General features: G+C 34.6%; 1 protein-coding gene across 8 annotated transcripts in view; it reads left to right on the top strand.

Annotated features, from left to right (window-relative positions):
- Window positions 1-232: 232 nt before the first annotated feature.
- The window catches only part of LOC128158113 (E3 ubiquitin-protein ligase TRIM71-like), an 82,672-nt gene continuing 71,212 nt past the window's right edge, over window positions 233-11,692 (top strand). The window contains exons 1-5 of one of the 8 annotated variants that reach the window (XM_052820850.1): window positions 234-350; window positions 641-726; window positions 1,113-1,175; window positions 1,642-1,835; window positions 8,292-10,657. In XM_052820850.1, the coding sequence (XP_052676810.1) occupies window positions 8,315-9,976 (1,662 nt within the window). In that variant the 5' untranslated portion in view covers window positions 234-350; window positions 641-726; window positions 1,113-1,175; window positions 1,642-1,835; window positions 8,292-8,314 and the 3' untranslated portion in view covers window positions 9,977-10,657. Of the gene's footprint in view, window positions 351-640; window positions 745-1,078; window positions 1,176-1,641; window positions 1,836-8,291; window positions 10,658-11,692 lie in introns of those variants that run through there. The other 7 variants (XM_052820848.1, XM_052820849.1, XM_052820847.1 and 4 more) reach the window with 7 other exon arrangements.

The raw sequence follows: 11,692 nt of genomic DNA, 5'->3' as shown, positions 1-11,692 counted from the left end.
GTTTAGCCGATAGTTGGTACAGTGCCAGTAACGTTATGTCTAATTTTCATCATATCGAAATTACGCACATTATCAATTTCTGAGAAATCTAGCCGCGCTTGATCATCATTTCAACTTTATTTCATTTGAATCTTTTGGTATTGACTTCGATGAAAACCAATACGATTAAAAAAATCTATATGGTAAAATATATTAATAGCAGAGGGTATACACTACACCATAACATCCTTCCGTTGCTAGGAAAAACACGAGATCTGCCGGAAAGGCCCGAGAAGTTGCGATATGTAGTGCAGACGACAGTGGACGTGATGTCAAGAGTCGGATAAAACTATAGTTCTGTGGAAGAAGAGGTAGAGGCCTACACGTCAGGGAGTTTGATTTTATACACTGATATAAGTATATAACGTAATAATTGAGGGAATATTGCTAAAATAATATTACTGTCCTTCCACAGCACTATGTTTGATCATGGACGTAAAATACGTCTCTGGCTTGATTTCATTGGCATATCAAGAAATATCAGACTATAACCTGGATTTAATGATTAAAATTATTTAACCATTGCACTGACACAATGTATTGATTATATCCGGAAGTTTGGTTTTGTCTTTTATTTAAATCAATCACGTGATTTTAATAGGCCGTCGACCAGGAAGAGGAGTAAACACGAAATAGGAAGATCAAACATGGATATTGTCGCCATTTTGAGTTGTAGGTCTTTATGAGGTGCATAGTTTGTTAAACGTATGTTATTACTGATTGTTGAAGAATTATTTTAATCTAATGCTATAACAGAGTTGGCGAAATTGCCTAAAATGTACCAGGTTATGAGTAGTTTTGACGGAATCGTTTTAAATGTTGCTGTCCTTTCAAATTATCTAGCTTGATAACTTTTGGCTAGCACATCATGAAACTAAAATCATCTAGTCATCTTTGTAATTTAATAGGATAATTAAGATTAATGTTACTGCTTTTCAACTTGTCAGACATTAAAACTAGCACAATTACTATAGAGTTGCCCGGAATGTTTGGTTTTGTGTTGTATTGAAAAACTACTCAATCACGTGATTTTATACAGGAAACCTACTACTCAATCACGTGATTTTATACAGGAAACCTAACCAGGAAGAGAAAAAACAAGCACATTTTCGCCATTTTGAGTTGAAGGTGAAAAGGTTTGTAATTTGTTACAATGCGACCTTAATAGCAAATTATGATGGCATTCAATGTTTTTCAGTAGCATTTAATTATTTTAATACAACTCTTTAATTCTTTGTATACGTGTTAATGCTCTTTCAAGAGCCCTACTCAGTATTCTGAAGAAGAAGATACATTAACATTTAATAATTACGTTAAAAATATAAAACTAGACCACGGGTTTACGAACGGCTTTCCCCAAATTTATTTCCAAATTAGATTTGTTGACGGTTTATAGTGATGACATATCGAAATTATGGTGTACAGATTCTAAATATTCTATATTTTGTAAAAATACAGTACTTTTTAAATTTTTTGTTTTACATCAAACTGATCATGTTGATTGCTTCTAGCTATCGATATATCATTATTGCCGATCATTCCTTCAAAAGGAATACTTGTTTTTGTTGTTTGTTTCATAACTGTGCCCCTTTTTATATTTAGATGCATTACGAGACTCAGGTAACCGATCGATAGGAGAGTCGCTAGCTGTATTCAGGCCGTCGCTCAGACGACAGTGCATGTGCTTGTAGAGCTGGACGTACACATGTTTAACGCCCCACTGTTTTATTGCAATGGAGACATTTTGAATTGTTTCAGTACTGGGAGATGTGTTTATAAAATGGTTCTAATGCATGGTAATTAAACTCAACTTTTCTTCAATACGTATGTACACGGCCGTCATATAAAGCACGATGTCTATTACTGACATGACAAATGTACGCTGGCAATTTAAACGAACACGGGATTGCTCCCGATAGAACATTTCTTTTAAAGCAAAACAAAATACTGATTTACGATGGAGATAATATTATCATCGTGGAGATGATTTTAAAAAGTGAACTTATTATTCGTATACGATTATATTTGAATCCGAAGCCATTACTTTTAAGTTACGGTTATTAGGGATATTAATTCCGACTTGCCCCGCGTTTCACGTTTTTTTATTTGCAAAACATCTACAAACGAAATACCAAACAACGTTCAGCAGTAATTTATAAATTATTTATTCCATACACAATTCTAAAGAGGTAATTAAATAAATTTCATAAATGCTTTATAATTGCACTCGCTATCTTCCATGGAAAAAGTGGCATAAAATGTTGTTCAATGTTCATCAAATACGCTGTAGCCTTAGCAATTGAAAATAATTAGCAAACTGTATATAGATAGATTGACATATTAACAAACATTCAGACCCGCAATGTGGTGTTTTTTTACGAGTTCTTTAAAATGTAGACTCAATGACTGAATTCTTTACCGTTTTCCGTCTGGGTTATTTTAAATCACGTGTGTACGTTATGGGTACAAATAGATTAATAGCCATTTAAAGAAATTGTGTACATGCAAAGCAATGCAATGCTAGGGCAATTATATTCGTACAATGTATATGGTGAGGGTCAGACTAATACTGGTTCTGCTTGTTCTACAAATAGCGAATGTATTGGGGTGTTATTTTTTAAAACAAATATAAGTATTGCTTTCTTAAAAGCTTTCATTACTAAACAAAGTATTTCATTGGAAGCATTATTAGTTACCTTTGCTGCATATATGTAGCTCTCGGTCTGGATCCGAAATTTTTCATACTAGAACTACAGACTTACATTACCTTTAAAAATACATTTTAGAATCTGCCGCTGTTCATAAATTCGTTAAAAAGACGCGCAGATCCAAGTGGTAATATGTCGTTAGATATGGGATTTATGACGACTATTTATATTGTTTTCATTAAAATTATTTCATTATTTCAAGCTTGAGGGTGGAATGAAAACAGTTTCACATGTTATATGACATAAAGATTAACAATATTCAAGATTCTCTCTCATGTTCAAGCAATGATTCGAAGAACTCTCAAAATAAGAAAATAGACGCAAAGTAAACTGCATTCACGGTATATGGTCACATTGTATGATGTGTCTCAAAAGTTCCTTCTTTGGACTCGTCTACTATAACTGCAAAAATTAATGAAACATTCTGGCGCGGAGTCATGTAAATAAAATGTCTATTGGTCAGGATTGATTCTTTCGTTAGGGTCGGGGTAAGTATAAAAACCAATTTAATCGTTCAAAGTTTTGAATTGTTAACAATGATATATCAGATTCAATCTTTTAGAACAATTTATAAATCCATATTACAGCCATTTGTAATCGGTTGACGTATGGGCATGATTGTGTATTTAGTAGGCGGGCATCCTTACACCCTATAAATTTAAGGCAAATGAAATCGTCCAGCAGATAGAGAAAACAAAACCCCATGGCATTTTAGTTCTTCCAGTTAACTTTCCAGACTGCATGTTTTTATAAATTAATGATTTTGTTTGTTAATAATAATTCAACATCAATTATATATTAAAAATGAATGTACACTCTAGTACGCTAGTGAAAATCTTGTTGCGATGACAACCCCCCCCCCCCCCCACACAGCGGTCATGATACCTATTTCTAAATCAGGATTACACACGTGCTTGCATGTGGCAGAAGACAAGCTGGAACTTAACTGTTAAATGAACTATAAGTTACCGATATCATCTCTTTGAAAATGTATTTCTCCTTAGTAAGTACGTGTAAAAACTGATACATGTAATTGTGAAAACCATAGAGAAATGCATGCATGATCTATGCATAATAATTGCTTGATACAATATTTCTTTTTTTCCAACATGCTTTAAGTCTATGATAATAAGAAAATATATGCTTGACTTCATATCGAAAAATATGCTTGACTTCATATGGGAAAATTCAGGCACGTTGAATCGGGAGGGGGGGGGGGGGAGCAGGTGGGCATGCCCCCTCCCCACTTTTTCTCGCAGCAACTAATTTTTAAAAATTTACATATAAAAAACTGAATCATCATGGAGTTGCCACCCCCCCCCCCCCCACTATTTTCGGAGTATGTTAAAAAAATGATATGAAATTAAAATCATAAAATTAGGAGTGAAATTGAAAGTTTTAAATATACTAAGCCCCCCCCCCCCCCGGGATTAGATTGTTAAAGATTTTGGAAAATTCAAAATTCCCTTTTTTTTTGTTGGATGAGTTTGCCCCCCCCCCCCCCCACTTTCAAAAACAATGCTACGTGCCTGGAAATTACTCATTTTCTTTATTCCCCTTTTTAATAAACAAAACAACAAACAAAACTGATCCGGATAAATATAATTGCATGTATAAAAAATAAACCTCAAAAACAAACTACATGTACACATTCATCCTTCACCCACAATATTGCCTTTTCGATATTTGTCATCGTTTTAGACCCGTCTAACAATCTATTAAAGCTGCTTGGTCCGATTTATTTGTTATTACAGTATCAATTTTTTTTTCCATACAAACCATTTATCTTAGAAAGTTATGGACTTTCTCCTATTTACACCAGCAAAATTAGTCTCCTTTCAAAGTTAGAAATTTCAAAGAAAATAAAAATAATTTCTTTTTGGGCAAACGAAAAAACAAACTAAAATGCATCACGGGAATGTTTAGAAAAAGAAACCGTTCGGTTTCGTTCCCCGATTGATTGGGGTCATTCAACCCGCATGCTATGCATCGATTTTAAAGAAAGCAAACTTCAGAAATATTAGCGAACAAAACGTACACATGTTTATTTGTAATTTGTCTGATCATTTTGACCTTTACTCAAAGCGATGACAAAGTCGTAATACAACCACATCCTTATCGTCGTCAGGGGTGAATTTTAACATGAGGCGAAATAACGCGGTACCCTTTTATGTCGTTTGTTTTGTTAGCAAATTTTGTACGTATTTTTCTTCATTGAAATTTGACTTAATTGACTGGGAAAACTACAGTGATGTCAATTGTTATACATATACTTAGCATAACCATCGTTTAAAAGCGTGCATAAAATTTGATATAAAATCGGACCAAACAGCTTTAATTAAGTAGGTGCTTGCACGACAAAGAACCGCTTGCTGATCTACGTTTCCTTTAACGCATATAAAGAACAAATGGATTTTGATTTATTCTTGAATTTCTTTTCATGTAAAAAAAAAAAAGAGAAGAAATTAGTTCTCAGTCTCTCTTTATGCATGTTTGTTAGCGGTTAATCTAAGTTCATTCTAAGTATCTAAGTATCCTTTTGTAATTTAAAAAAATGCGATGTAAATCTTTTTTCCATGCAATATTTCGGATAAAGCAATGACGAGTTGTTTCTTAAAATTTTATTAGACTATGAAATTGTAAAATGCTAACATTGAAAATTGAGCCCGATTTCTTTTGTTTTTAAGGTAAAACTTTATTGATTAAAAAAAATGATTCTTTGAGCCAAAACAGATTGACATAATCAATAAGAGTTTGACAATCTCTAACTGCAGGTCTGTAGCTCTTAGTCTGAAAAAGAATCGGATGGACGACCTAGGACCCAGATCGTCCATCCGAATTTCTTGAATATTGCCATTTCTTTAGTACGTGGACGCGATACTCACCGAGACTAAATGGTTCGTATCTTAAGTTTTAACGGCTTTGAAAGGTAATATCAGCATTCCGATAATTTTGTAAATGAATATTTAAATAAAAACGGTTAAAATTACAGTAAAATTACCGGCATCGGTTTCTCTATGCGCAGATCTAGAAGGGAAGGGAAAGGGTTCCAGATCCCCCCCCCCGCACAAAATTTCTTTCAATTACGTGTGCATTATAAACTTACCAAAAATATGCCTTTGACATCCCTTGCCAAACTCAAGTAATCGTCGGACCCTCAACCCCCAACACCGAAAACATTTTCTGATCCGCGCATGCTCCTCCTCCTCGAAAAAGAAAATTATTCTTCACCGCCCCCCCTGTAAAATTTCCAGGATCTCCGCATATATACTAATAGATTCATTGGCGCTTGCGTTCGATAAATGTTTGCTAATGGTCTTTTTACCGGGCATAACCACAGTCCCACTCTGTGAATAAAAAGCGGCGAATCAAACTATAGACAACGTGTTCTAGATCTATATTTGCTTATAAACATATAGTATAATACTTTGTTTCTTTTAATCAGTGTTTATACATCTAATATTGTACCATGGTCAGCTATCAATTTTTTGTATTATGTCACAAGTATGACGCAGCTATGACGAAAGACCTAATCGTTGCCTGGAACGAGCTCGTCTCTAGTTATAAGAAGTATGTTTGATAACGAGAAGACTCCTTCCTTAATATACACAATATGAAAGAAAAGAAAAAGTGTACAAAAACAGTTTTCATTGGATTTGTTAAAAAGTTATTCGAGATGTATGCATTTAATAACATGTACAATTTCCCATGTTGTTTTGTGATGTAAATTAACAACCTCATTCCATTTTCTGTAAAGAATAACAGCTGAAATAATGGAGTTAAAGACAGCAGTGATATAAAAATCAAGATATATATTAAGATATCCTTTATCACTATTTTATTGTTTAATTATTTACTTTATTTTTTTCTGCCTTAATGCTGTTAATTTTAACAGGTAATCAGATAATAACCCCATTCTGTCATTTCTGAAAAAAAAATCTTATTGTAAATTTAGAAGAAGAGGATGAGAGAGCAGAACAATTAATCCCCTGGGATTAAATATCTTGCCTGCTGCAGAAAATTTAGAGGCTTATCTCTATCTGTCATATGAAGATTATTGAACACCTTTGTCTGCAACTGATGTTTGTTTTGAAGTTGAGGTCAACCCTGGGTGATACAATGTATTTGCATTCACTGAAGGCTTGCTTTTTATAAAACACCTGTTTAAATCTTTTTTAAATACACATTTAATTAAGTTTTATTATAAGACATGAGGTTATCCCTGTTTTATGCAGATAGAAGGTTACTATTTAGATTTTTTTTGACATTCAGGAATTATCTTGAAATTTTTAAAATACAGTTGTTACTTATAATTTTCATAAAATCATTTTTTTTACCACCTTATATATATTGCAGTTCTTTACATCTAATGCCGGGCATTTATTTTTTATCATTGTTAATATAAAGAGGATGGAATTCAAAGTTTTTTCACTTCTCTATATTAATTGTCATAGCGGGGCCCTTCCTGGCTGGTCAGTTTTCTAGTTATTTTAGCATTAATTTGGAAGAGTGATTTACTAATTACAAGTTAACAACTAATTGTAATATCAACACTATAAGAAATAAACATCAGTTGCACAGTATGCGGTTGCATCACCCGTATTTATAACCCCTAAAGATAAGACAGTTTTTAGTAATTTATCATAACAAAAGTTAACTGAGGCTGTGAAAATATGTTGAAAATTAGTTTTTATCATTTCATTGCCTTTGGGGTTAATTTACAAGATTGTGAACTCATAATACATGGCGACTTCAACTTCTATTTCGGAGTAAATTCCGGCAAAGTTACCAATCAAAAAATGACTATTTCGCCCAAGTCGCCCCCTGGGCTGGTCCTTGATATGATGCATGTGTAAAGTAAGCAAAGTGAGATTGACTGTCCGGTGTGACATCTAGAATTTGTCAAAAGCAATGCATGTTTCAGTGCAATTTTAAGTACATGTAATTGTAGCCTCACTTTGAAAATTCCCGCTCTCGTCAGAGCATTCAGATCATGCTGTCCTTGGTTACCAAAATAGCTGAGAAGTTACGATAGTGGCCCTTTTAGATTTGATAACTGCCTTTTTATCCTCAATTTATTTTCAAAGTATAATTTTTGTTCCTGGATCTCATGAGAAGCCATTTGCAATTTACTTGGAATTGTGGGTTCAATTCTGATGACAGAAAATTCAATTGTTCAAAGGGAGCAATAGTTTGAATTTTTTTTCGGTTTGGAGTTAAAGCTCGCAGTGCTTGCCGGCGCTTTGTATATTAAATGATATTGTCCTACATGTCCTACAGACTTGGTTTAACAGGTTGGGACCAATCACTCAAATGGGTCACCATAGCCTGTTTGGGATATAATTTTCCAAATAGTCAGTCTCATTCTTTAAACATGTTAAAGCAAGTTATATGTATGAGAAATTCTTGTTTAAAAGAATGTTAAAGTCTTCCTGTCTTTTAAGCTCTAAAGTGTCCTGTTTGCAAGAAGCAGACTACTTTTCTTCAGAAAATACCAAGGTTTTATAAGAAATAGTCAATATATCAACCTTTTTATTTTTTCAGAACATGAGTAAAAGTATCTGACCATGGACAAGCGCTGGGCCCAGGATGTGTTACGGTGTCGTCTCTGTGAGACCCCGGGCCCCCTTATGTACTGTGACATTTGTCACATACATCTGTGTAAAGCCTGTGTGGGGGAACATCTCTCTGATCAATCCAAAGAACACAAAGTGCTGCCATTTGAAAAGAGAGGATCTACTCCTAAATGTCGAAAACATCCCTCAAACATAAGTGTACTTTACTGTGAACAATGTGACATTCCTATTTGTGCAACATGTGCTTCCTCTAAAGAACACTGCGAACATAAATTTATTGAAATAATTAAAAACATTGACAGCAAGAAAGAAATAATTCAAAAAGATTTACAAGAACTGAAGAAATCCATTTTACCTAAATACCAAGAGATTGCATCCATTATCCCAGTCCAAAGATCTGCTCTGAATGAAAACTCCCAGAAATTAACAACAGAAATCGACAAACATGGAGAAGACTTGCACACAGAAATAAACACCAGTATCAGAAACATGAAATCTAACATGGAGGAAATGGACACCAAACACCTGGCTGTCTTAGACAAAGAGGAAGATAAAGTTAAACACACCATTTCTGAAATCACACAGATCATTGCTGAACTGAAGAAGTTACTGGACTCCAATGATGTCAGCCGTGTCTCTGCCTACAAATCCAGGAATGCTGAATTCAGAAGATTGCCTCCTAAACTCACGGTGTCCTTACCAAGTTTTACCCCTCAGAAGATCAACAAAGAACAGCTTTATCAACAGTTTGGTTCTCTGTCAGCGTCATCTATCAAAACAGAAGAACATGGCTACACCATGGAATCTCCCGGTGCTGAGTCCTCTCCCCCGGACAGACCGCTCATTGATGTACCACGGATCATCACACAGATATACACCGAGTGTAGAGGATTACGCCGTGTGTCCTGTCTGAGTGATGAGGAGATGTGGACGAGTGGTGATGACACAATCATGAGACTGTACAACCTGAGTGGGGAACAAGTGAAGTCAGTCCAAACCAAGTCAGGGGACTCTCCACAGGACATAGCAGTGACAAGGAGTGGGGATCTAGTTTATACTGATTACAAAGATAGAACTGTGAACATAGTGAAGAATAAAAAGATAAAGACAGTGATCAGACTACGGGGGTGGAGACCTCGCGGTGTCTGTAGTACCTCCTCTGGTGACCTCCTGGTTGTCATGGACAGTGATGATGATAAACAAACAAAAGTTGTGTGTTACTCTGGCTACACAAAGAAACAAAGTATTCATTACGACGACAAAGGACAACCTCTCTATTCATCTGATGGAGATAAATACATCAATGAGAACAGGAACCTAGATATATGTGTGTTAGACCGTAGAGCCCGTGCAGTAGTGGTGGTCAATCAGGCCGGGAAACTCCGGTTTACCTACACTGGTCCTCCCTCTACTACCTGGGGATCATTTGATCCATACGGCATCACAACAGACAGCCAGGGTCGGATCCTGACAGCAGACTGGGGCATATATAACAACAACCGAATCCACATCCTGGATCAGGACGGACAGTTCCTCCGCTACATTGACAACTGTGATTTACAGTATCCTTGTGGTTTATGTGTGGACACCAGAGACAACCTCTTTGTGGCTGAGTGGAGAACAGGTAAAGTGAAGAAAATACAATATGTCTAGAACATTACACAGCAGTGTAACATTGTTTATATGTATTACATGTTGACAAACTGACTGTTTGGTTATATAAAACATGTATTAGCATAAAGATGATTAATATATTATATAATAGAGTCACACATATATATATATACGTCCATTTAGTTCATTTCAACAATATCATTGTTTTGTTTATCATGTTTATACATCATACTAACAAACTGTTTTAGTGTAGTGTTTGTATTGTCCACAAATTGACCGTTTATACATTTAATGTCAAAACAAACTGTGTACAATATAAGAATACAATCGGAGAAACTGTGTTTGGTATTTGTCAAAGAAATCAAAACATTTTAATGTTGACAAAATGACACTAATGGTTGAATTAGATATCTTTGAAAAACTTTTTTTAGCTCTCCTTTATATTAAGTTATGAGTTAATTTCTACCCTTTATATAAGAAAAAATAAATCATACGTTTTCTTCTCTCAAACATTATCAAAGCAGAAAAAGTAAAGGTACATGTACCACATTTGTTGAACATTAGAATGGTGTTTATTTTATCTTTGTCCATTATGATTTCTGTCACTGAAGATTAAGTAACTTTTGTTTCTTACACACTAGTAATAAACCCTGCAGTTGTACATTGTATACTTTAAATAATGTGTTATCATGTCTAATAAATGATTTGTAAACAACTTTGTTAATTGGTTTTTATTAGTTTTTGACCACAAAATTTTAAATATTACGGTAAAATTGAAATAGACTTTCATATTCAAACGGATGGAGGAAAATGTCTGAATGTTTGCATGATCTGGTAAAAATTGTTAAAACTGTAACCCCCTTCCCCTTTTTATAAATCGGTGTTTGCAAACATGAAAATAAAAAAACAAAAGACTACCTGAAAGGTTCAGCCAAGGGCTATAGATGACAGTCGGAACCTAAGGGCTTTTTGTTTATTTTCCTGAAACGTTTGGTTGAATGTTTTATAGCAAGAGAAAAATTCTAATATAAAGTAGTCATCGCGTCAGTCATTTGTTTTATTACATTGCCTTATTTTTTAATATCAAACAATTATAAAAGCATGAAATACTTGGCTTTGAGTTTCTAAAATGAAGCACTATTTGAAGACGTAGATATGCATATATTAGTTATTACATACGCAAATCTAGAATTTTTGCTGGGGGGGGGCGTTCGTTTGAGTTGGGGGGGGGGGGGTCTGAGGCATATTTTTGGCAATTTTATTTTGTAAATATAAAGAAATTTAAATTTTGCGGGGGGAGGGGGGACTGGATTCTCCTAACCCCCTAGCCTGTTTCCCTGGCCTACCCATAATGCTCTGGGTAGGCCAGGGAGACAGGCTACTAACCCCTCCCCTTCTAGATCCGCGCATATATATTCAATACCTTAAAACCTTGAGAATTAGCCGAATATGATAATAAGCCGGTTTTCAAGATAAGCCACTTATTTCTTGCATTAAAATTACTAAAAAAAACATGTTTTGAAATAAGACAGTCATGACAGTGCCTTTCATACAGGAAAGATTGTTTTTTTCTACAATCAAGATATTTAACACAGTATTATTTTAATTACTAGTATTTTATTATAAAGGTATATAACAGTCATGATTAGTTTTAAAATAAAACATCGAAATCTTAAGGAGTAGGTCTAGTAGTCGCCATTGCTAAAAGCTCACCGTTTTAAAGATAGACGCGCAAAATTAAAGACACAAACATTT

This window comes from Crassostrea angulata, chromosome 8 (genome assembly GCF_025612915.1).
Source record: "Crassostrea angulata isolate pt1a10 chromosome 8, ASM2561291v2, whole genome shotgun sequence".
In the NCBI taxonomy this organism is placed as follows: Eukaryota; Metazoa; Mollusca; class Bivalvia; order Ostreida; family Ostreidae; genus Magallana; species Magallana angulata.
Note: the sequence above shows the minus strand (reverse complement) of the source record. Positions and strands in the feature narration are given on the sequence as shown.